This window comes from Cygnus atratus, chromosome 33 (assembly GCF_013377495.2).
Source record: "Cygnus atratus isolate AKBS03 ecotype Queensland, Australia chromosome 33, CAtr_DNAZoo_HiC_assembly, whole genome shotgun sequence".
Taxonomy (NCBI): domain Eukaryota; kingdom Metazoa; phylum Chordata; class Aves; order Anseriformes; family Anatidae; genus Cygnus; species Cygnus atratus.
The window spans coordinates 15,609-38,506 of record NC_066394.1 but is presented as its reverse complement, the minus strand read 5'-3'; the positions used below and the strand labels follow the sequence as shown (position 1 = coordinate 38,506).

The following is a 22,898-nucleotide window of genomic DNA, read 5'->3' as shown; positions in this document are numbered from 1 at the left end:
TTTTCTTCCATGCCAAGTAATTTATCCCATAACTTTTGCACCAGAAGAGGCAGAGAGGGTTTTTTTTTTTTTCCTTGCCTATTTTCTGCAGCAAATTTATATATGTATATGTATTATCTTGATGTTTAATTTTATTTTCTTATGCCAGCTTGACCTAGCCTCCACTGCATGGAGCAACTGGCAATTCCTAGGACTGGGGAAAAAGCACCACCAGTCCATTTTGCTGTTCGTTGTTACTCTGCCTTCAGATCTCATTGACCTCATGGAAAGTTTTGTACTCGATTTTCTGCGGTGAGCAGTCAGAACCGCTTTTACATTTCTCTTCCTGCACAACGCTAAAAAAAAAAAAAAAAAAGAAAGAAAAAAAACACAACAACAACAAAGGCTGCACAAGGCTCTGCCTCCATCCTGACCATAGCTTGCAAAAAAATAAAATAAAAAAAAAATTAAAAGTGTTTTTTTTTTTTTTTTGTAAAAACCTGCATTCAGATAACTTAATTGCAAGACTTATTTTGGATAGCTTGATTGCAAGAACCTCCTTTTTGATTGCTTGATTGGAGAAACACCTTTTTTTGGATAATTTAATTTCCCAAGCACCTATTTTCTGATTGCTTAATGGCAACACCTTTGGGGGATAGCTTAATCGCAAACCCACCTATTTTCGACAGCTTAATTGCACCTTTTTCTTTGCATTTTTCCCCTTGCATGCATTTGCCTGGCAATCCCATTCCTTGGAGGCAGGAAGGGATAGAAATCTGCATATTTTTGCATATGGTCGGAGGCATTTAAGGAGAGAGGGCACAGCCCGAGCAGGCTTTGTTGGAACAAGTCAGCTTGAGAGCGAGTTTCTGGGAAAACAGAAACCAGCAACGGTCCAAGGACAACACCCCAAGCCACTCCTAGAGCAAAATATACATTATCTATACATGCGGTACCTCTATCCAAACTGCACGCATACTTGCAAATATAAATACAGATATGTAAGATAAAATTGTATGTAAGTATATAAACATTTAAAAGTAAATATATAAATATATATAAAGTAACTATATAAATAGATACAAATATATATGTTTATGCTTATGAATATATCATATGGATACGCTTATATATATAATTTATATGATATATATAATTTGCATTATATATATGCACTGTGTGCATATATCTCTATCTAAATACTGTGTATATCTCTATATAAACACTATGTGCATATATCTCTATCTAAATACTATGTGTATATATCTATAAATATTATGTGTATATCTCTATATAAACACTATGTGTATATATCTATGATTCTATGATATAAAAGCTATGTGTATATATATATAAATACTATATAGAGAGAATACTATATATTATATGGGGAGAAATAGTACATATATATATAAATACTACATATATATATAAATTACTACATATATATAAAAAACAGTACATATATGTTAAATTCTATAAATTAAATATATATATTAATTCTATGATTAAAATACTATATAAATATATACTATATATAAAAGTAGATACATATATATTTATAGCAACCCCCATGGGGTGAAGGTGGCGAGAGCAGAGCTGGAGGGGGGGGCTCAGGAGAGCAGCAGCTTCCTGCTCAAATGGGGCTCTTGGGCATCTCCCCACCAGCTGCACGGCCAAGCCTTCGCCAGCTGGATCCTCTGGAAAATCCCCCAGAAAAAAAGGTTTATTTGACAGAAGGCTTCACACTTCACACAGCAGGAGAGCGCGCAGTGCTCCCACCGGCAGGACACAGGTACTGGGGCTGGGGGGGGGGGTTCGGGCTTGGAAGTGGGAGAATGAATTGCAAGGGGAAAAAATGAGTTGCAGGGTGGAAAAAAATGATTCTCAGGGTGAAAAAAGTGAATTGCAAGGGGAAAAAGTGAATTGCAGGGTGAAAAAATCAATTGCAAGGGAAGGGGAATCAATTATGGGGGGGGGGAATCAATTGCAGGGGGGGAAAAATAATTGCAAGTGGAAAAAAATTAATTGCAAACGGTGGAATTAATTGCTGGGGGAAAACTCTAATTGCAAGAGGAAAACTCTAATTGCAGGGGGAGAATTGTGATTGCAGGGGGGGGGAATTTAACTCCCCCCACAAATTGGGGGTGATTTTTTTTTTTTCTGTTTTGTTTTCTTATGCCACGTGGACATTTAATTTTCTTCTCATCCAGGATTGCCGCTCTGATGGTGCGTGACTGTTGGTTGGCGGGGGGGGGGGGGGGGGGGGGGGAGGGGGGATTGATTTTGGTGCTGAATGGAACAAAATTCTTTCTTTTGCAAGCCTTCACCCATCCCCGGCAAGGCTGAGGTTTAAAGGCAGTGTAAAATTAACATCAGAGGGAGAGGAAATCGCGTTTTTCTTTGAATCGTTGCAATGAGTTTGGCTTGAGCTTGGATGGACCTCGAAGACGACCACGATTTGAGAATCAGATGGAGAGAGCCCCCCCAAAAAATGCGTCCTTGGGTCACAGCTTCTGATGGGTGAAATCTTCTGGTTTTCAGGTGCCCCATTGCCACCCCACCTGCATCTCCCGAAATGAAGGAAACAAGGGAATGTCCCGGCTTTTTGGGCACGGAAAGAAGCAAGCGGGGAGGTAACTGCAGAGCACTGGCCCGAACAAGGCTTTCTTCTGCCTTCTGTAATCTGAGAACAAAAACAAGCTGATGTAAGGCTGACGGGGTGGTAAGAAAAACTGAGTCTTGGGTTTTCTAGCACTTCCCTCAAGGGGAAATTTTTTTGTAGCTCAGCGAGCACCAGGTGGCATTTTGCTAAGCAGTCACATTTTGGAAGATTTTAGTTATGACTCCTCCGTGAGTCAGTGTTTCTTTTGTGTCTTCACTCCCTGGTTCTCAATTAAAGAATAAAGAGATGTTGGTAGAGATATTGGTAGAGAAGAAGGGTGAAAAGACCAAAAAAAAAGAGCGTGGAATTAGATAAATTGGCATAATATTAACGAACCTCTTCCTTCCTTTCTTCAACACTGCCTTATTTTGGTTCAGTTGACTCTTCCTCCCACCTCCACCATCCTCTTGGTAGACCAAAGCAGGTGGGAAAGGTGATTTGGGGTCTTTCCAGTTGTCCCAATTGACTTTGAGCCATGGTTTTTCTATTGGCATATTTGGTGTTGAAATTATCGTCTAAAATGATTTCTATTTCGGTGCATGGGGAAGGGAAAAGAAGAGAGGGAAGAAGGGCTTGTCGCATGACATGTGGTTCATGTGATGACATGCAAGGAGGAGGAAGCGAAGGCAAACCCCATAGGGAACAGAAGTTTCTTTGAGCAGAGGTTAAGATAAGAGCGTGTTCTAGATCAGAAGACCCAGTGATGGGCTGAGCATGACTCAAGTCATTGCAAGACCCAAAACATCTTGGTTCGGGTTGTGAAAGAAGTCCCTCGATCTGTAATGACGAAGCAGAACCCCCAGAAATTCAAACGAAATCGCTTGTGTATATGGTGTAATGCCCACAGGCATTTCAGAGCAGAGGTTTGCAGCTAGAGCTGGGGAAAAGACAATGTTCCCCTCCTAAAGAAAAGTATCCAAGAAGGAAAACCCCATAATTTTACTCCTCATGGGGAAGAATTCAAAACTTCTTGCTGTTTCTCACCCCAAATGATAGTGAGTACACCCAATGTAGGGGAGAGACTGACCCCTTCCTCTTCTTGAGCAAAAGGAGGCAAAAAACACCTTTGGGGTCAATTCCCTGGACCTGGAGTGTGCTGTTGCCCTTGGTGCTCCCATGAAGATATTGAAGGTCTCTTCTCCTGCAGGTTCCAGCCTGGAGATGAAGCCGGGGGCACGTGTTGCCTGCCAGGTCACCATGGCAGTGGTGTTCCTGGTTCTGCTCGTCACCGCCATCGCTTTTGCAGGTGAGTGTCGAGGTGCTCATCACAGGGACAGCATCTCTGTGCCCTCCCCAAGACGCTTTGGGTCATTGCACTTGTGCCAAGTCCATCTCCGTGCTCCTGACGAAGACAAAATCAAGGCCAGGAGGTGTCCCCTCCAGGTGAGGGACATTTCAATGAGTGCAGAAACCCTTCTCCAGAAAGCCAAACCCATCTCCTCTGTGGCATCATTCTTTAAAAAACAGATCATCAGACTTTACCCAAAAAGGTTTTTTTTGGTAAAGAAGGGGCTGCTGGTTGGCCAAGCATCAAGAGATGTTGGCACAAGTCCCACCAAGCCAAGAAGGCTGCAGGAACAAGAGAAACACTTTCTCTCTGCTTTGCCAATCGCTGCTTTGGCATTAATGATGGATAGTGATACCTTAGGGCACGTTTAGGCACAGGACTTTTTGGAAATCCTCCTAAAGCCAGCGTCGTTGGTGGCCTGATTTCTGCTTTGAAAGTACAGCCCCCACATTTCTTGTCCCCCTTTGCTCTACCGATGACAGTGCACGCTTTTCAACCTCGACCCCAGCCCTGTGCTCAGTGTCCGTTCGACTGGATCGGGTATAGAGGAAAATGCTACCATTTTTCGGAGGCTGAGAGGAACTGGACGTCCAGCCAGGACAACTGCTCAGCTCTCGGTGCTTCCCTGGCCATGTTCGACAGCGTGGAAGACTTGGTATGGAGTCCCCCAGAAAAGCCACCACCGTTTTTGCCACCTTTTGGTTTCCTTGCCTGCTATTTCAGTATCTTCGTCCCAGTCCTGGGGTGAGGAGATGGGGAGAATGGTTTGTTTTATGGGTCTTCTCCTCGAGCTTCTCACCAAAGCCAACCAATGCAAGACCTGTAGCAAAAAGGGGAAAAAAAGAAAAAAAAAAAAAAAAAAAAAGGAAAAAAAAATTCTAGACAACAATGAAGTAGGTCTCTGCCTTAAAGATTATGGGTTTCGGTAACAGACTGAATAATTCAAGCACCAAAGGAGCGCGGGCAACTCGTAAAATGTAGATTATTGGTTGGAGGGAGGTTTCTACAGATGACTTGCTAGGCATGTCCCAAAACCCTGAGAGCTTCCCTAAAGTCTTTTGTCTTTTCCAGAGCTTCACAATGAGATATAAAGGCATCTCGGAGCATTGGGTTGGCCTTTCACGGGAAGGGGAGGAGCAACCATGGAAATGGGTGAACCACTCACGTCCGTCCCACCTGTGAGTCTGCGGGGTTTTCCTCGTTATCGTGCTGGCTGTTGGTTTTTCCGGCCCTGAAACTTGCGTTTCTTCTGGGATTTGGGACCAGCTCTAGAGGTGGATCCAGACGTAGTGGTGGGGCGATGAGACCTGGAGAGGGCCATGTTGCTTCCAGAGCCGTTCTTTGCTTTTCCCTTTGAGTTGAAAGGTGGAAGCGGGGCCAAAACGCTGTTAGATTCCTACTTTTGATTATTTTTTGTTCTCCTTAGAGATCATCAGTATGATTTTTCTCCCTTTTCCTGTCTGAGGCCGGCTGTTTCTTCTGCCCTTCAGGTTTCAGGTCCAAGGAGGTGGCTTCTGTGCCTACCTGGGTGACACCGGGCTCCGCTCCTCCCAGTGCGGCACGGAGAGGAACTGGGTTTGCACCAAGCCCGCGCTGAACAGCCCAGGCAAAGGCAACAAGACGAGACGAGCTCAAAACCTTTGCATCAGCTCCTAAATACCCAAAGCAAACAGGGGAAACGAGACAAAAGCTCAGAAACTTTGAAGGAAACTCAGGGGGGGAATTCAGCCGGAAACTGCTGAATAGGAACTAAAGTTACTACTTAAATTTGCAACCCAACTTTCCCACACAGTGGCCAACAGCTGATGATTTCTCACGGCAGCACAGTCATACGTGGCGATGACTCATTCACAACAGCACTGAAACAAAATTTCAGAGCACCAGAGAAGTCACAATGCTGCCAGTGAAACCATGCGTGTGCGCGCAGAGGATTCACCCTAAGGAGACATCAGCATGCAGCCCTGCACAGGGGGAAAAAAGGTCGAATGGCATCGGATTCGAGTTTTTCCTAATTTTTGGCAAGTTAAATCAGCAGTTTTCAAGCTTGCTCGGCTGGGAAAAGCTTTCCAGTTTGTTATGAGCATGTGGAAGCAGTGCAAGGATGGACCTCCAAGGATTTTCTGGAATCTTTTGCTTTGGGAATCTTTGGCTTTTACGGTCTGCAGGTGAAACATGGGGCATTTGCACGGCTAACTCCATCCTGGGAAGACGTTTTTTGAGGAGCACCTCAGCTCGGAGACGGCTGGTGAAGGTGTGACGGTGAGGATTGTAGGGTTTTTAGCAACGCTCTTATTTTTGGTTGTATTTGGAAAAAAAATAGCATAAGAAACGGACTCCAGGAGCTTCAAGACCTGGCTCCTCCCAGCAAGCAGCCATCTCCAAATCAAGTCCACCAGTGCCACCTCCAGGACTGGGGACACAGAAGCAAATCCCGTGGAGGAGCCTCCTCGTACAAACACCTCGTGAGAAATGCAACCTTTTAGCCTTGCCTGGCTTGATGTCGACTCGATCCTGTATTTTGAGGGCTTTCGATGCACTTTGAGCTGTTTGCAAGATTTTCACAAGGTGAGGTGCCATCAGAACCGGTGAGCAACGTGTTCGGTAATGAGTAACGACATTGTAATTACTTCTCAAAACCAGAGCCAGCCTCAATCTGGGGTTTTCTGTTCTCTCATTATTTTGCACACTGAGAGCTACAGCCTGCTTGCCTCTCCCGCTACACGCATGCTCCAACTGTTGTCATTAAGTCTCTTTTCCTCAAAGACAGGTAATTTAGCTTTAACTTGCTCGTGCAGCCCAAATTGGCAGAATTTTGCAGCGATGAACTTGATGCACTGCCTTTAGCTAAGCACATAAATTCGAGGTTTGTTGTTATTCCTTCACCTGTTACAGGCAGGGCAATTCCATGCAATGAAAATGTACTTTTGGTTAACAAATTCAATTCACTGGCCTGAAATATAGCAAAAACCTATTCACTAAGGTGCCGCTTCCTGCTGTTGCAGTCTTTTCTCCAGACTTCACACACCTAAATGGCAGGAAGTCTGGTTTAGGTCAGCAAAGAACGAGGAGTTCCTGCACAAAACCCTTCTGCATCCCACCCTGAAGCATCATTTAGCATTGTTGAGCTCTTCCAGGATCCAAAAGCAGAGAATTTCTTATTTTTCGGTAAAGATTATCTGCTTTTTCTCTAAGGTGCTGTCCTAAAAGCAAGATTTGGGTGAACTGCAGTGAAGTGTCCTGGGTTTTCTTAGGAAATCCTTAGTATTTTCAGGAGATGTGGCACAGGATGTAGCTGTGGTCTTACAATGAGAGAGTTTTCATGGAAGGGCAAGAAAGGAGTGGGGTAACACTGTCACCTCGCAGTGGATCCCAGGGTAATGCAAGAGGAAAAAATAAAAGTCAGAGCCAGACTTTAAAAAAAATATTTTATTTGGAAATTACATATAAACGAAAACAGCACACAGAAGAATACTGCTGATAAAGTGCAAAGATACAGAGGAGCAGAAAAGCAAGAGAAAGGCACCGTTTTCCTCCACAGGCAGCATTTGAAATGAACGTAGACCTGACTCCAGACTGCCTCCACAATCCAGCCTGGGAGGCATTGAAATGTTTGCTCAAGTACAGGAGGAACTGCAAGCACGAGAAGTTGCTCCTTGTCAAAGCAACACACCCACTACTCGCATTTCTCGGGCTAGCACCAGCAGAAGTGATGGGTTACAGCTGCTTCCCCCCAAGCAGGACCTCAGGGACTTCAGCCCAGGGCAGCGAGGTTGGAACTAGACAATCTTGAAGCTTTCTTCCAGCCCAAACCAGTTCCAGGATCGTGTGTTTTGAAATATTCCCATCCACCCTGCGATATCTTCTGCCTATGCACAATACTGATATCTCTTTGGCAAAATACTGTATTTTAAAATGCCCCTCCGTTATAAAAAAAAGTTAGCACCTTCTCCTGTGCTAAAAAAGTGCAAATTCTTTGAGAAAAGAGTTTTATGGTCTAAAAATGAAATGGAGTGCCTGTTGTCAGTTAAACAACGTGCTACATCGCTGCTTTTCCTGATGCAGCCTTGCCTCTGCTATCAATCTTAATGCTAGGCATCGATAAAGATGAAGCAAAAATAATGTAGTGCAGAAGAGTCTGAGAAGACAAAACGTTCTGCAGAAGGAAACTCGCTGGTAGGAGACAGAAAACGTGAGAAGGCTCCAAAAGCGCGTTAGCTGTAACAGAACGCCACCTGCAGGCCTGAGAAATGAACCCTGCGTCCTGTCCCGCCACGTCAGGTTCTCGAAACGTCCACCAGGGCACCAAGATGTGAGGTATTCTGGAGGCGCCGTGCCTGCTGGCCTCACGGCCGCCTGCTCTGCGGCTTGGTGCAGATCCAGTGCCGCTCGCCGCTGCTGCGAGCGCTGGTGACTTTTTGGTCGTTCAAGAAAGCAAAGTCCTCGCCTCCTCCGACGAGAAACCTGCAGGGGAGGCAGTGGGGTGAGCTTCCCGCATGCTTCCTGCCTCCTCGCCCCAAAACCCCCCCCGCCGCGTGCACGGCGCGACGGACTCACAGCGAGCTGTTGAATTTGGTCCCATCTTCCCATTCCCAGCGCCGGCTCGGGTTTTGGCGGCTCAGCCCGATCCAGTGGTCAGGAAAACCTTTGTAGCGCAGCGCGAACTCCTGAGAGCAGAGGGGGAGCAGGGTTGCAGGTCACCCCCAGATCTCTGCCCCGACCCCCCCCCCCCCCCCCCCCCCCCCAAAAAAAACAAAAGGGGGCCAGGAGAAAACCCCCAGTCTCACCAGCTCCTCCTTGGACTGGATCACGGCCAAGCTGGCGCGGCGCGTGTGGCAGTCATCCCGACTCGACGTCCAGTTCCTTTCCACTTCAGAGAAGTAGAAACATTTCCCCTCGAACCCGATCCACAAACGGGGGCAGGAATACGCACGCTGAGAGAGCCCTAAGGAAAAATAAATGAAGGGGGCTGGAGGAGCAAAGAAGGGGGTAGTCCTTGGGGCAGCTGGGTTGGATATGGGCTCCCCCTCCATGCACCGAGCCCCCTTTTTTTCCCCCCCCCCCCCCCCTCCTGCAGCTGAGGCCACAGGGCAGAGCCACAAAACCACCTGGGAACACTCACAGATGATAATGGAGATTAAAAGCGCTGTCCCTACTCCAGTGATGATTCTGGGCACGTATTGCTTCCAGGACGCAGTTCTTCCATGCTTACTCTTAGCAGTAAAAAGATCTGCAACGAAAAAGGGGGGGGGGGGGGGGAAGTTAGGGGTCCCAGCGCCGTGCAGACCCCTGGCAGCGGGGCTGAGAGAGGCCAGGCCCTCCCCACACCCTGCGGGTGACGTTGGTGGTAGGGGGACGGTTGGACCTCCACAGAATCACGGAATGTGAGGGATTGGAAGGACCCTTGAAAGATCATCTAGTCCAGTCCCCCGATGGAGCAGGAACACCTAAATCATGTCCCACAGGAGGTTTTGAGTATCTCCAGAGAAGGAGACTCCACAACCCACCCCGGGAAGCCTGTTCCATGCTCTGTCACCCTCACCCTACAAAAGTTTTGTCTCGTATTTAAGTGGCACCTCCTATCTTCCAGCTTGCACCCATTGCCCCTTGTCCTATCATTGGCTGGCTCCATCCTCCTGACACTCGCCCTTTACGTATTTTTGAACATCTGCTCTTCTCCAAGCTAGAGACCCAGCTCCCTCAGCCTTTCCTCGTAAGGAAGATGCTCCATTCCCTTAACCATCCTCGTGGCTCTGCGCTGGACTCTCTAAAGCAGTCCCCTGTCCTTCTGGAACCGAGGGGCCCAGAACCGGACACGATATTCCAGATGTGGTCTCACCAGCAGGGCGGTCCCCAACTTATCCCGGTGCCTGGGGTTGTCCTTGCCCCAGAATGCAGGACTCTACACCTGCCCTCGTTAAATTTCGTTAAGTTTCTCCCCACCCAACTCCCCAGCCTGCTGAGGTCTCGCTGGGTGGCAGCACAGCCTTGTGGCGTGTCAGCCGCTCCTCCCAGTCCAGTGTTGTGAGGAACAAAGTTGAGTTTTGCAATAGAAGGTGTTTTTTGAAGTGGAAAATTCCACTAACCTCGCATATTCAAAAGCGATCGTGTGCTATAGAAGTGGGGAGTGCATTAAGCAGGTAAGCAGAAGGGCCCACTGTCCCGAAATAAGGAGGATAGCTAAGAAAAACAGGATGAGCAGTGCGAGATCAGTAAAAACAAAAATCACGGGCCCTCTAGTCACGAGAGAAGGCGGTAAGAAGAGGAGAGAGGGGAGAGGGGAGAGGGGAGAGGGGAGAGGGGAGAGGGGAGAGGGGAGAGGGGAGAGGGGAGAGGGGAGAGGAGAAATTTAGGGCGGGTCAAATAAAATTGTACATATATGGTACAGAAGTGCGTCGAGTAGGTTGTGAACCTGCAGCACGCAGCAAGTAAGTAAAGAGGGGAGCAAGGTGTCAGGTAATACAGAATAGAAGGTTATGATAAACTTCTACTGTGAGCTCCTGCTTGCAGGACGCCCGCCATTGCAATCGCGAATCAAACAGCTTCAGAGAAGATCCTGTCTGAAAATATTATTGAGATTTTTCTCACAGTGTCGTCAGCAAACTTGCTGACAGCGCCCTCCATTCCCTCATCCAAGTCATCGAGGAATATATTAAACAACGCTGGTCCCAGTACTGACCCCTGAGGGACTCCACTAGATCCAGGCCTCCAAAACGCGACTCCGTCCCATCGACCACATCCTCTGACAACAGCTAACCAACTATCCTGGGCCCCTTTTCCTTCCAGTACCCTGTCCCACGGGATTTCCTCTAGCAAATGCTTGAAAAGGCCGAAGTCGGCCCTACTGAAGTCCAGGGTTGCGATTCTGCTCGGGACTCTGCTCCTGCCACATCAGATCCTGAGCTCCACCATCTCATGGCCGCCGCAACCAAGGCTGCCCTCAACCTTCGCCGCTTCGACCAGCCCCTGCTTGTCAGTGAGGACAAGATCCCCGTCTCTGTCACTGCCACTAGATCACCGTCTCCTGACCGACGGCGAATTTCTAACTCCTCCTGCTTATTCCACGTGCCACGTGCATTGGTGTACAGGCACTTCAGGGGGCGAGCTGAGCACGCCGATTTCACCCTAGGGGTCTTCTTCGCCGCTAGGGCGCTGCCCCACCGCTGCAAGCCCGGCTACAACTCTCTCCCTCTGCGGATCTAATTTAAAGCTTTCCAAACGAGCCCTGCTAATTGCTGTCCTAGAACCCTTTTACCCCTGTGAGATAAACCTTTCCCTTGTGTTACTGCTGTCTTATAAAACCAGCCATAAGCAAAGAACCCAAAGCCGGGCCTGTAGCACCAGCCACGGAGCCAAGCATTTATGGACCGGATCCTTCTATTCCATCCCACGTCATCACCCCAGGATGGAAGGAGGGAAGAGAAACGGACTTCTTCCCCAGACTCTTTCACCAACCATCCCAAGGCCTTGAAGTCTTTCTTCGTTCCCCTCAGACTACGGGACGCAGCTTCCTCCCCACTTATCTGGAAGATCAGCAGCGGGCAGTAGTCTGTGGAGCGCACCAGGCTGGGGGTGCCCTGATGCTGTCCCTGGTCTGGGCTCCAGGCAGACTGCAGACTTCCCTTCAACGAGGGTCAGCTCTGCGTACCTCCCCCCACATCCTTGCCTACCTCTCCTTCAAGATCCAGGGCCTCAAACGTATTACGGAGGAGCACCTGGGGAAGCAGGGTAGGCAGGGACAGGGCAGGGGCTCCACCACCCTCTGGGGGGCATCCCCCCGGCTCCCTTCCCTCTAGGACACGAGGCAGTTACTCCACCATTCAATCTCCTGCTCACACGCCCCGATGCTCCTCAGTCTCCACCTCCTCCTGGAGCTCAGCCACCACAGCAGATATGTGATCTCACGCCCTGTGTCCCGCCACACCGGCTGCACACCGCTGCCGGCCCCTCCCTGCTCACGTCACTCCCCTCCCAGAGGTTGTTTGCAGTCACAAGATGTGCGCACAATCGCCATGGCCCTGGCGACATCCCCTCGTCAGCCTCTCTCGTGAAAGCTGCTGGGTGCGGCCCGGTTGCGCTGCTCTCCTGGGCCACATGTGGTGAAGCAAGTGCCTGAAATCCCCCCGTAACTCATGATCGGATGCTGTGGCTGCAGCTCCACCGGCTCCGAGGCTGCAGCCTCGACTACTGACCTCCACCTTGGAGGTCTTTTGCAGCCTCAGTGACTCTCTGATTCCCCACGGATCTGTCGCCCTTCAAACAGGGAAGGATCCTTACCCGAAACCCACTTCTTCACGCTTGTCTCAATGCACTTACTCTCCAACACAGAGTCGTTGTCCTCATTCTTGTTCTCCTCCAGACTCAGCATCACAGCCATATCTCAGGAGCCTCCCCTCAGCAGCCTCCAAGGGCCAAAATCTCCAAGGGTCCTCCGAGGGCAGCTTGTGGCTCAGAATGTAGCACCCTGGGGGAGGCGCAACGGGGGTTGCAGAGGAGAAAGGACCTGGAAGGAACAGAACGAGGCAGAAAAAATGCGAAAGTGAGAAAGGAAACGTGTGGGGAGGTAACGCCGCGGTGAAAAGGTGATGTAGGGAGGCTCCGGGGGCTGGGAGGGGCCGGGAGAAAGCCAGGAACACAGCCTGAGGAAAAGTGAGGCTGAGCTCAGCCGCCTACAGCATCCCAATCCCAGCATCAATCCCGATCCCAATCTCAGCATCAATCCCAGTCTCAGCAGCTATCCCAGTCCCAACCCCCATCTCGATTCTAGCACCAACCCCAAATCCAGCCCAACCCCGATTCCAGAACCAATCCCGATCCGCAGCCCAGCCCCAGCCCCCAGCAAAATCCCCATCCCAGCCCTAATCCCAGCCCCAATCCCGATCCCGACCTCAGCCCTGATCCTAATGCCAACCCTAATCCCAGCCCCAATCCGTCCCAGCCCCAAACCCAAACCCAATCCCAGCCCCCATCCCGAGCCCAATCCCAGCCCCCATCCCAGCCCCAGCCCTAATCCCAACCCAAACCCACTCCCGACCCCAGCCCTAATCCCAACGCCAACCTTAATCCCAGCCCCAATCCCAAGGCCTTGCCGCTAACCACGAGGTCCTAGGCCGCAGCCTGAACTAACGGAAACGCACGCTGTAAACCCACGCCCTACATGCTGCAAATCCAGGCCCCATAATCCGGCAGGAACCGGCCTCCACCCTGCCTATAAATGGTGGGCGGGGCTTATTCGGGGCGGGGCTTATTCGGGGCGGGGCTTCTCCCAGCCCCACCCCTCCCCCCTCCCCCGAGCCCTTAAAAGGGCTACACAAAATGTGGACCCCCCCCCCCCCACCTGCAACGCTCCCCCCCGAACCCGAAGTCACCGGGCGCCGGCGGTCCCTGTCGCGATCCCGGTCCATGTCGCGATCCCGGTGCTTGTCGCGATGCCGACCGCGGCCCCGCGGAGGTCCCGAGGGTCCCGCTGCCTCCATGGCGGCGCAGAGCGGACGAAGGGAGCGGTGACAGCAGCTCCAAGCGCTCACCCGCGCGCAACGCTGCAAGAACGCGCGTAGAGCGGTAGAAAAAAGGCAAAAAAAGCCAAAAAAAAAGAAAGCGAATTTTTCCCCGTCCCGCTCCATAACGACAACATCCAGGCTAGGAGCGGGAACCTCGCAGGCGGGAGCCAATCAGCAGCCGGCAAGGGCGGGACAACGGAGCCGGCCAGCCAATCAGCGCCCGGAGCGAGACGCCCCGCCCCCGTGGCCGCTGTGAGGGGAGCTCCCGGCCGCCATTTTATGGGGAGCATTTTGGAGCTTTTTTTTTTTTTTCTCCTTTTTTTTTTTTTTTTTTCCATTAGATCCCAACCCAAACGTATTCCCCACACACACCTCCTCCTTATAACAATAAAACCTGTTAATTTTGGTCTGAACGCAGTGATATTCGCACATTAATTGCTCAAAAAAAAAAAAAACAAACAAACAGTGGGAGAAACAGTGAAAGGGGGGAGAGGGGCAAATTCCTGTGAAAAAAATGATTTTAAACAATATCAATTAAAACTCGATTCTGTTATCAGGTAGCTGCAGGTGGTATTTAAGTGAATTCTGCTGAAATTAGGACAATAGTATTAGAGTTCTGCTGAAATTCAGGAGTTTAATTAGGGCTGGAAGTCAGCATGTGCTTGGGAGAAAAACCAAAGATTTCAGCTCAACACCAGCTCAGTAAAACTATTAACACGCTTTCAATAACCCTAAAACCAGCAACTCTCAGCTGAGACTGGGGGTTCCGGCTCAAACCACCACGAGACCCAAAACCTCCCAGATTTAACCCGTAACAGAGACATCGGAGCCCAAGGCAGACCCACAAGCAGTGGAAATCACTCCAAATCCTGAAGAAAATTATTATTAATAATAAATAATAATCATAATCATAAAAGGAGGTGAGGCAGACCCGCAAGCTACAGGTGGTGGAAATGTCCCCAAATCCTGAAGAAATATAATAATAGTAATAATAATAAAATGAGGTAAGGCAGACCCATGAGCTGCGGGGTGGTGGAAATCACCCCAAATCCTAAAGAAAAAATAAAAATAATAAAAATAAAGACAATAAAAATAAAATAAAGATAATAAAAATAAAAATAACGTAAAAATAAAATAAAAATCTAGCAGACCCATGAGCTACAGGCAATGGAAATCACCCCAAATCCTGAAGAAATAATAATAATAATATTGATAACAATAATAAAATGAGGTGAGGGAGACTCATGAGCTACAGGTGGTGGAAATCACCCCAAATCTTGAAGAAATTATTATCATTATTATTATTATTATTTTACGAGGTGAGGCAGACCCATGAGCTACAGGTGATGGAAATCATCCCAAATCCTGAAGAAATTATCATTATTATTATTTTACGAGGTGAGGCAGACCCATGAGCTACGGATGGTGGAAATCACCCCAAATCCTGAAGAAAAAAATAAGAAAAATAATAATAAAATGAGGTGAGGTGCGGTGAGGAGCGTTTCCATTTCTCCTGGAAGCACCGAAACGGTTTCGGGGGGACCCCGTCGCCGCCCCGTCAGCCCTTGGGGGGCAGTTTGATGGTGGAGAGCAGCACGCAGAAGTAGGGGAAGACCCTCTCGCCGCTGAAGGAGGCCACGCGGAAGGTGAAGACACGCCGGCGGGTGCCGAGGGCGTAAAACGAGACCTGCCCCACCTCATAGTCCAAGTAGACCCCGATCTCCCCGCCGTGGAGCGGGACGGAGGTGTTGGAGGGAGCCGTGAGGGCCACGCAGAGCTCGTCATACTTCTGCAAGCCCCAGATCTCGGCGTTGGGTTTGAAGAGGATCCGGCCTTTCCTCCGCACCGATTCCCGAGCCACCCCCACGGTCCAGAAGCGCCCGCTCGCCTCCACCTCCCAGTAGTGGCGGCCCGAGGTGAAGCCCTGGCTGCCCAACATGCACGGATCCGTGTCGAAACAGCCCGGGCCCGCTGGCCACCGGTGCCCTGGTCTGCCCCAGGTGGCCTCCTTGAGGTCCTCGGAGAGGATCACCTCGGGGCCGGCCGTGGTTGGATCCAGGGTCACATCCACTGGAAAGGGAAAGAGAGAAGAAGTCGGGAACAAATGCGAGCACAGAGGATGAACTGCCCCCCAAAATCCACTCCAGTTGCTCGTTTTTCAAGGAGAAAGGGAGAGGAGATGGAGGCACAAGGATGTGGAGGGCCTCCAGGTGAGGCTGGAGATGGAGGGCACAAGAAGGTGGAGAACCTCTAGGTGAGGGTGAAGATGGAAGTGCAAGGAGGTTGGGGAGCTCCAGGTGAGGCTGAAGATAGAGAACCCAGAAGATGGAGGACCTCCAAGTGAGGCTGGAGACAGAGGATCTCCAGATAAGGCTGGAGATGGAGGCATGAGAAGGTGGAGGACCTCCAGGCAAGGCTGGAGATGGAGGAACAAGGACAAGGAGGTGGAGGTTCTCCAGGCGAGGCTGGAACTGGAGGAGCCTCACCCCCAACAGACCTCTCAGCCGACGGAGCCCAGAAGACACCAGGAATTGGTGCTTGGCTCCTCTTTGACCATTTTCTGTTACCTTGAAACTGTTTTGCTGCATTGTAGTCCACAGCCAAGTCCCACGTGCACGGCCGGGGTTTGAGGAAGAAAGCCATCGCGCCCACCGTGTCCTCTCTTCTTGTCCAGAATGGCCAAAAGAAGGAAAAAAAAAAAGAATAAAATAAAATTATCCCACATAATTGGCTCATCCACCATCTGTAGTCAAAATGCTTGAAAAAAATTGCTATTTTTTCTCCAGCAGCCATCAAGGAACCTGGTTTATTTATGGCAAAACCCACAGATTTAATCTCTCAGATTAAATCCCTCGATTCCCTCTCACTACGAAGGGAACACAACGAGCAAGCCCGGACAGAGCGATCTACTCCCCAGATACGATTTATACCCCAAAATTTCCCCTTCTTGGGCCAATTCAGCAATGAATCTGCCTTAAACCCACCCCTGCCTTCTCCCTGCTCTTTGGGCAACAAAATTGAACTTGTTTTATTTCAGAGGAGCAAGAAACATCCTTAAAATCGAGCTAAGCTGACTCCGAGTCTCCCGAGAAAAGCATTTTGCAAGAAATGCTGCCAGAAGTGGAGAAATTTGCTTCCAGCCCCAGGGAAAAAGTGTGCACGGGGAGATAAGGGCTGGCACCGAAGGCTTCAAATCCCTTTTTTGAAGCCCAAAGCGGGGCTTTGCCCACAAACAAATGAGTGCCTGCGGTAAATGGCCGCAGTTCTGAGCTGGAAAATTGTAGTAAAAGCCCCAAATAGTTGCAGAAATGCTACAAAGCTCAAAAAAAAAAGGGGAAAAAAAAAAAAAAAAAGCCAGACCCACCTTGCAGCGCTGGGATTTTCTCCTCTCAAAACTTTTTTGGGTATTTCTTGGCTGTTTCCAGAGCCCTTTTGGGGTTCCTCCGGCTGCTTTCCCCCCCCCACTTGTTTCTCCTCGCTTGGTTTTTCCCCCGTTAGGGTTTTTTTCCCCGTTTCTCTGGCAGAGGCTCAGCGAAAGCTCAGTCCCATCTCTGTCCCCGCCAGCTTTTATCAGCCGGGGAGGGAGGAGAGCCCCAATCTCCCGGCTGCAGACGGGGCCACGGCGCGCGCAGCCGCCTCCTGCCCGCTCCGATTGTGCCCTTTCCTCCGCTTCAAGGCTGCGTTTTATTTATTCAATGCATTTATGAGGTTTCGGAGGAAAAAAGAAAAAAAAAAAGGGGGAAAAAAAAAGAGAGAAGGTGCTAAAAACGTGCATTCTTGCACCGCAGCAGAAAGGAGGAATTTGGTGAACCGGCTGCATTTCCATCAGACAGCAAAGCCTGGAAATGCGACGATTTAGTAAAACACGTGCTTAAAAGTTGTCTGGGGGCAGGACGAGGATGACAAACGCTGCTTTTCCCACCCGGGAAGGCGGCGCTGGGATAATGGGAACACCCCGGGGCGGATCGCAGGAGGGCGGCTTCGCCCCGCGCCGCCGCAAACCTCCGGCGACGAAGCATGGCAGCGGCGAGGAGCCTCCGCGCCGAGGCCGATCGCTCGCAGCATTTCCTCGCCGCCGTCTCCTGGCTCTGAAGAAACCCCGCGGGGTGAAAATCCTCCGGGTTGAGGCTGTCGGGGGCAATGGGCGAGCGGCTGCGGGCTCCAGCCACGAAGCTTTTCGGGAAACACGAGGAGGAGGCGGCTGCCGGGGAGGTGAGGCTGGCTGCGGGCATCCCGTTGGGTTTCTTCTCCTTGAGTTTGGCAACTGGATGAGCCTGGTGCAAAGAGAAAATATTTTCCTTTTCTGGTGCAAAAGCAAAAAGATTTGGCTCCTTACGAGAAGCAGAAACCTGGAGTCGATTCCAGAGACGGATTTTTGGAAGCTGCTTTCTTCTCGCAGATAATTTAGGATTTTAAAGCCAACAAGGCAAGCTGATTGCTTCATTTTTTTTTTTTTTTTTTTTGGGGGGGTATATTCAGGAGAAAATCCAATCTCATCTACAATCTCTAAGGAAAGTGTTAGCAGAGTTTCTGGAATGGAGGGTGGCCGACGAGAAGCGCCGCCTGGACTACCTGGTAAGGGCCCCTTGGTGGTTCAGCAGCTCCGATGGGTGCTTTGGGTTTTTGTTTTTTGTTTTTTTTTCTCTCTTCTTCTGACCGAAACGCAGGGGAACGTCCCCGCGACGCGCCCTGCAAAGCCCCACACCCGGTCGGGCCCGACCGCGCGGATCCCGGGCAGGTTTGGTGAGTGCTGCCTCCACGCCCAGCTGCGATTCCGTGTGCACCCGCATATTAGCGTTTCAAATTGCTTTAATTAACAGCATCACTCCCTTAAATCCCATATCAAGCCCCAAAAGGGAAGTTTATTAGTAAGGAATTAAAACTTTCCCCTCGACGCTCACTTTCCAAGGCTTTGGTTTGGTTTTTTTGCACTAACGATAAAGAAAGGGTGGTGACGAGAGGGGAAAAAGAGCAGAAAAAGCATCGGATAAACTTTCCTCTCCTGCTTCCTTCCCCAGGAGACGAGCGAGGCCGAGCGGCGGCGCATCGGCAGCGAGTTCGAGCGGCTGCGCCGGCTGCTGGACGAGAAGGAGCGCGCGGTGCTGCAGCGCCTGGCCGAGCTCGACGCTGCCTTCGAGGCCGCCCAGGCGGAAAAAGCCTCGCGGGTGGCCGAGGAGATCGGGCGGCTCCACGGCCTCATCGGGCAGCTGGAGGCCGGGCGCCTGCCCCAGGTGAGGCTCCCGCTCGCCAGGCTGAAGGCAGAGCCCCCGAAAAACCGCACGCGGGGTCCTTAACCCACTTTTTTTCCCCCCTTTTAGGATACCGGGAGCAGCCTGAGCACGTACGTGGCGCCCCATCGCTTCCTCACCTCATTACCCCGCTTCAAAGCCAACAAAACCCCAAAGCTTCACCCTTCAGGGATGAAACCAGCGCCACCACTTCCACTTTCCTGCTTCTCAGCGCTACGAAACCCTCGGCCCCCAGTATTTCGGGTTTGTTACCTGCACGGGTTTAGCCCCATCCCTCACGCCGAGTCCACCCCTGTCGTTTCTCTCCCCAGCTGGAACGAAGCGAGGCTGCAGCTTCCCCCCGAGCTGGAAAAGAGCCTGCGCTCCTGCCGCCGCCAGCACGCTGCCCTCGAGGAGGCTCTGAAAGAATCGCGAGGTAATTTTAGGAGGAAAAGGGGCTTGGGGGGAAGGAGGCAGCGACTGAGGCACATCCACCACCCTGCCTCCTTCCTTCCAGACCCAGGGAGACCCAAACCGAAGCTGGGGACAGGGAAAACCCTGAGCACGGAGGAAAAGGGTAAGGCAGCTATTATTATTATTATTTTTTAAAGCTTTTCTTCTTACTTCAGCCTTTCCTGGGCTTTGCCTCTGACCTGCGCGGGTCTCCCCTCAGCAAAAGGGACTCCAGATCCCGGCTCGGCCCCCCCGCAGGTTTTGGCGGACAGAAAAAGCGTGCGGTGGGACGAGGAGCAGGATAAGGCCAGAGAGCCCCAGCGGTGCGAGGAGGAGGCGCCGGGCGCCCTGGGCTGCGAGGGGGCTGCCCCGCGGCGATGCTCGTGGGAGGTGGAGGACGAGGCGCAGATAAGCGGACTCTGAGAGGGATCCGGCCTCTTGGGCTGGCGGGCGGCCCCCCCTCACACCCCTTTCTCAGCTGTAAATGGGTTTAAACCGGCTTTTTTCTGTGCAGGTGGTGGGTTTGTTTAAAAAAGAAAAAGAAAAGAAAAAGAAAAGAAAAAGAAAAGAAAAAGAAAAAGAAAAAAGAAAAAAAGAAAAAAAGAAAAAAAAAAGAAAAAAAGAAAAAAAGAAAAAAAGAAAAAAGAAAAAAAAGAAAAATAAAGAAAAAAAGAAAAATAAAGAAAAAAAAGAAAAAAGAAAAAAAGAAAAAAGAAAGAAAAAGAAAAATAAAGAAAAATAAAAAATAAAGAAAAAAAGAAAAAAGAAAAAAGAAAAAAAGAAAAAAGAAAAAAAGAAAAAGAAAAAAAGAAAAATAAAGAAAAAAAGAAAAATAAAGAAAAAAAGAAAAAAGAAAAAAAAGAAAAAAGAAAAAAGAAAAATAAAGAAAAAAAGAAAAAAGAAAAAAAAGAAAAAAGAAAAAAAGAAAAATAAAGAAAAAAAGAAAAAAGAAAAAAAAAAGAAGAAAAAAGAAAAAAGAAAAAAAAGAAAAAAAAGAAAAAAAAAGAAAAAAAAAGAAAAAAAAGAAAAAAAAGAAAAAAAAGAAAAAAAAGGGCAATTTATTGGATTCTTTTCTCCTTCCCGGTTGCCGTGCAAGGGGCGGGGGGGGGGGGGGGGGAAGAGTCGGGTCCCGCTGTGGCGGCGGACCGGATTGAGAACTGCGGCCGGACCTGATTGAGAACCCCGCGCGGGGCCGGGCAGCAGCGCGCTCCCTGCTCCGCCGCCCCGGGGTCTCCGGGCTCCGCCGGTGGAGGAGGAGCCGCCGCCGCCGCCGCCGCCGCCGTTCCCCGGGGCTCTTCGAGGGACCGCGGGCGGCGCCTCCCTCCCTGCCCCCCGCGCGAACAGCCCCTCTGCTGAGCTCTCGGGGGTGGCTCTTAAAAGAGCCTTTGGGTTTAAGGTTTTATTGCGTTCTCCGCCGCGCTCCTAACGCTCCTCCTCGGCCGCCGCCGCCGCCGCCGTCTCCGGGCGCTCGGTTGCCTCCGGACCCTCGGCCGCCGGCTCCGCTGGTGCCACCGCGGCCTTGCCCCGCGGTCTTCTCGGCTTCTTCAGCCGCTGCGGGGTGGCTTTGACAGCGCGCCTCGGGCCCTTCGTCTTCCCCGCGGGGCGCTGGCGGGTTTCGCCGGCCGCCCTCCCGCGCCGCGCGGCTCCCTCCATGCGCTCCTTACCGACGCGACCGATACGGAACGAGCCGGCGATGCCCGTGCCGGTCACACGCCGCAGGAGCCCCTTGGTGACCAAAGCGCCGAGCGCCGCCTTGAGGCGGCCGCTGTTCCTCACCACATCGTATCCCTCGGTGGCCAGCGTCTTCTTGATGAGAGCCAGCGAGGCGCCTTTGCGAGCCGTGGAGACGCAGACGGCGCGGAGGATGAGGTCCGACAGCGACGGCCGCCCCCGCTTCTTCGGCAGCTGCGCCTCTAAGGCCGCCCGGGAGGTGGAAGGCTGGGACAGCGCGTTGCCGCGAGGCATGGCCGCTGCCCCTGCCGCTGCCGCTCCCCCCGCTCCGCTCGCCGCCGCTCCCGCTCTCGCCGCCGCCGACCTCCGACTGCGGGGCGGCGGGGCCCCCGCGGCCCCTTTATATAGCACCGGGCCGGACGGAACCGAATCAACGTCCCCTCTCCCTCATCCCCCCTCCCCTCCCCGGCGGACGCAACAGGGTCAACCGCCGCGCGCCCCTGCTCCCTCTCCCCCCCCCCCCCCCCCAATCCCGAGCTGGGCTCCCGCTGCCTCCAAAACGCATTTTTCCACCCCAAAAATGGGTGTTTCCCCCCCAAAAAAACGCATCCCCTAGCCCTGGGAAGGGAACAGCCAGAGGCAGGTTCATCCCTTCTCCATAGCTCTCCGGCGGTACGGCTCCAGAAAAGCTGGGGCTTTTTTTCCCCGGCTCCAGAAAAGCCGAGTTAAAGTCTCCTAAAATGCAGGATTTTGCCCCAGAAAGCCAAACCACGGGGGCAAACATCCAGCAGGTGCAACACATCCTTGCCCCAGGACACTGGAACTCCAAGACCTGTTTATAAGTGAAAAATAAACCTCCCATAAGCAGTGACGCTGGCTTGCTTCCGCATGCAATTTAATTTCCTTCTAGAAATTAAAAAGTAGAGATGGAGAGAAATAACAGTTTCTGGAGGGATATTTTTATCCAGCACAGCTCTGGATTCCCCCGCTGTCGCTTGCAAGCTGGGCTCCCTCTTGGGAGGGAGAAGTAGCTGAAGCAACCAAGATTTAATGAAGCTTGAAATTAGCATCCTGTTGATTAAAGCCCTGTGCTAGGTGTTTCCTGGAGGAAAGGAAAGGAAAAGATTAAAAAACAGAAAGGAAAAGGGAAAAGGGAAAGGGAAAAGGGAAAGGGAAAGGGAAAGGGAAAGGGAAAGGGAAAGGGAAAGGGAAAGGGAAAGGGAAAATGGAAGGGGAAAGGGAAAAGGGAAAGGGAAAAGGGAAAGGAAAGGGAAAGGGAAAGGGAAAGGGAAAGGGAAAGGGAAAAGGGAAAGGAAAGGGAAAGGGAAAAGGGAAAGGTAAGGAAAAGGGAAAGGGAAAGGGAAAAGGGAAAGGAAAGGGAAAGGGAAAAGGGAAAGGGAAGGGAAAGGAAAGGGAAAGGGAAAGGGAAGGGATTATCTTTTTCCTTTCCATTTTTCTTCTACCCCGAGATCTGCCAGGATTTCTTTTCCTTTCTTATTTTTAATTTTATTTTTTTTTCCGTTTTCTCGCGCCCCATCACCGCGCACCAACGGCCCCTCGAGTCCCCCCCAGCGCGTGTGCGGCGCGGGGAGGGGGATCAAAATCTCCTCCTCCTATTGGCTGCCCGCCGAGCTGCGCTTTCCTATTGGCTGCGCGCGACCAACCAATGAGAACGCGCCTTTCCGATCCGTTAAGGGGAGCCTAGCTCGGCCCCTCCGGCCCCGCCTCTCAACGGGGCGCTTTTGGGGTTTATTAACGGGATTTTGCAGCATTTTTATTATTTTATTTATATTTTATTTATATTTTATTTATATTTTTTATTTTTATTTTTATTTTTATTTTTATTTTTATTTTACTTTTTATTTTATTTTTTATTTTACTTTTTATTTTATTTTTATTTTACTTTTTATTTTACTTTTTATTTTATTTTCATTTTACTTTTTATTTTACTTTTTATTTTATTTTTTATTTTATTTATTTTAATTTAATTTTATTTTATTCTATTTCATTTTATTCTATTTTTAGCAAATGCCCACTGGGTTTCTGCATCACTCCTGCCTCTTTTTACCCTCGCTGCGAGCCAACTCCGGGGAGTTGCTGTGGTTTGCCTGGGGAAA

At 50.4% G+C, this 22,898-nt stretch overlaps 5 protein-coding genes across 13 annotated transcripts; 2 read left to right on the top strand and 3 right to left on the bottom strand.

The window, feature by feature from the left end:
• Window positions 1–1,663: 1,663 nt before the first annotated feature.
• On the top strand, window positions 1,664–5,764 carry LOC118260314 (C-type lectin domain family 2 member D-like). Its single transcript, XM_035570506.2, has 6 exons — window positions 1,664–1,774; window positions 2,524–2,615; window positions 3,792–3,890; window positions 4,415–4,587; window positions 5,004–5,110; window positions 5,423–5,764. Exons 2-6 carry the CDS (start codon window positions 2,558–2,560, stop codon window positions 5,586–5,588), a joined length of 603 nt encoding a protein of 200 aa, XP_035426399.1. The 5' UTR covers window positions 1,664–1,774; window positions 2,524–2,557; the 3' UTR covers window positions 5,589–5,764.
• On the top strand, window positions 5,716–19,639 carry LOC126913624 (tripartite motif-containing protein 15-like). 3 transcript variants are annotated; one of them, XM_050716103.1, is made up of 7 exons: window positions 17,436–17,641; window positions 17,745–18,172; window positions 18,448–18,660; window positions 18,748–18,770; window positions 18,990–19,093; window positions 19,175–19,234; window positions 19,331–19,639. In XM_050716103.1, exons 2-7 carry the CDS (start codon window positions 17,965–17,967, stop codon window positions 19,413–19,415), a joined length of 693 nt encoding a protein of 230 aa, XP_050572060.1. In that variant the 5' UTR covers window positions 17,436–17,641; window positions 17,745–17,964; the 3' UTR covers window positions 19,416–19,639. The 3 variants fall into 3 exon arrangements, with proteins under 3 accessions (XP_050572061.1, XP_050572059.1, XP_050572060.1); XM_050716104.1 differs by lacking the exons at window positions 17,436–17,641; window positions 17,745–18,172 and adding an exon at window positions 5,716–6,517; XM_050716102.1 differs by lacking the exon at window positions 17,436–17,641 and adding an exon at window positions 5,723–6,497 and having other exon boundaries at window positions 17,909–18,004; window positions 18,748–19,093.
• Window positions 7,344–13,602, bottom strand: LOC118260277 (C-type lectin domain family 2 member B-like). 6 transcript variants are annotated; one of them, XM_035570422.2, is made up of 6 exons: window positions 13,298–13,602; window positions 12,246–12,432; window positions 9,052–9,159; window positions 8,717–8,874; window positions 8,487–8,596; window positions 7,344–8,393 (listed from the first exon to the last, which is right to left on the bottom strand). In XM_035570422.2, the coding sequence occupies exons 2-6, from the start codon at window positions 12,304–12,306 to the stop codon at window positions 8,276–8,278; spliced, it is 555 nt and encodes a 184-aa protein (XP_035426315.1). In that variant the 5' UTR covers window positions 12,307–12,432; window positions 13,298–13,602; the 3' UTR covers window positions 7,344–8,275. The 6 variants fall into 6 exon arrangements, with proteins under 6 accessions (XP_035426315.1, XP_035426316.1, XP_035426314.1 ...); XM_035570423.2 differs by lacking the exon at window positions 13,298–13,602 and adding an exon at window positions 13,026–13,141; XM_035570421.2 differs by lacking the exon at window positions 13,298–13,602 and adding an exon at window positions 12,988–13,132.
• Window positions 13,765–17,179, bottom strand: LOC118260276 (E3 ubiquitin-protein ligase TRIM7-like). 2 transcript variants are annotated; one of them, XM_035570418.2, is made up of 3 exons: window positions 16,794–17,179; window positions 15,997–16,091; window positions 13,765–15,499 (listed from the first exon to the last, which is right to left on the bottom strand). In XM_035570418.2, the coding sequence occupies exons 2-3, from the start codon at window positions 16,070–16,072 to the stop codon at window positions 14,988–14,990; spliced, it is 588 nt and encodes a 195-aa protein (XP_035426311.1). In that variant the 5' UTR covers window positions 16,073–16,091; window positions 16,794–17,179; the 3' UTR covers window positions 13,765–14,987. The 2 variants fall into 2 exon arrangements, with proteins under 2 accessions (XP_035426311.1, XP_035426309.1); XM_035570416.1 differs by lacking the exon at window positions 16,794–17,179 and having other exon boundaries at window positions 13,998–15,499; window positions 15,997–16,625.
• An 893-nt stretch (window positions 19,640–20,532) lies between the features above and the next one.
• Window positions 20,533–21,075, bottom strand: LOC118260313 (histone H1.5-like). Its single transcript, XM_035570505.1, has one exon. The coding sequence runs from the start codon at window positions 21,073–21,075 to the stop codon at window positions 20,533–20,535; it is 543 nt and encodes a 180-aa protein (XP_035426398.1).
• Window positions 21,076–22,898: the final 1,823 nt, after the last annotated feature.

Bases quoted from the DNA above. Each gene is read 5' to 3' on its own strand.
- LOC118260313 (XM_035570505.1), bottom strand. From the start codon at position 21,075: ATGCCTCGCGGCAACGCGCTGTCCCAGCCTTCCACCTCCCGGGCGGCC.
- LOC126913624 (XM_050716102.1), top strand. From the start codon at position 6,402: ATGCAACCTTTTAGCCTTGCCTGGCTTGATGTCGACTCGATCCTGTAT. The intron at 6,498-17,908 runs GTGAGGTGCCAT...GGGTATATTCAG, and splicing joins GTTTGCAAGATTTTCACAAG to GAGAAAATCCAATCTCATCT. The intron at 18,661-18,747 runs GTGAGGCTCCCG...CCCCCCTTTTAG, and splicing joins AGGCCGGGCGCCTGCCCCAG to GATACCGGGAGCAGCCTGAG.
- LOC118260276 (XM_035570416.1), bottom strand. From the start codon at position 16,222: ATGGCTGCTGGAGAAAAAATAGCAATTTTTTTCAAGCATTTTGACTAC. The intron at 15,500-15,996 runs GTAACAGAAAAT...TTCCCTTTCCAG, and splicing joins TGCAGCAAAACAGTTTCAAG to TGGATGTGACCCTGGATCCA.
- LOC118260314 (XM_035570506.2), top strand. From the start codon at position 2,558: ATGAAGGAAACAAGGGAATGTCCCGGCTTTTTGGGCACGGAAAGAAGC. The intron at 2,616-3,791 runs GTAACTGCAGAG...CTTCTCCTGCAG, and splicing joins GGAAAGAAGCAAGCGGGGAG to GTTCCAGCCTGGAGATGAAG. The intron at 4,588-5,003 runs GTATGGAGTCCC...TGTCTTTTCCAG, and splicing joins TCGACAGCGTGGAAGACTTG to AGCTTCACAATGAGATATAA.
- LOC118260277 (XM_035570420.2), bottom strand. From the start codon at position 12,306: ATGGCTGTGATGCTGAGTCTGGAGGAGAACAAGAATGAGGACAACGAC. The intron at 9,160-12,245 runs GTAAGTGCATTG...TTTTCGTTGCAG, and splicing joins CAACGACTCTGTGTTGGAGA to ATCTTTTTACTGCTAAGAGT. The intron at 8,394-8,486 runs GTGAGTCCGTCG...CCTCCCCTGCAG, and splicing joins ACCAAATTCAACAGCTCGCT to GTTTCTCGTCGGAGGAGGCG.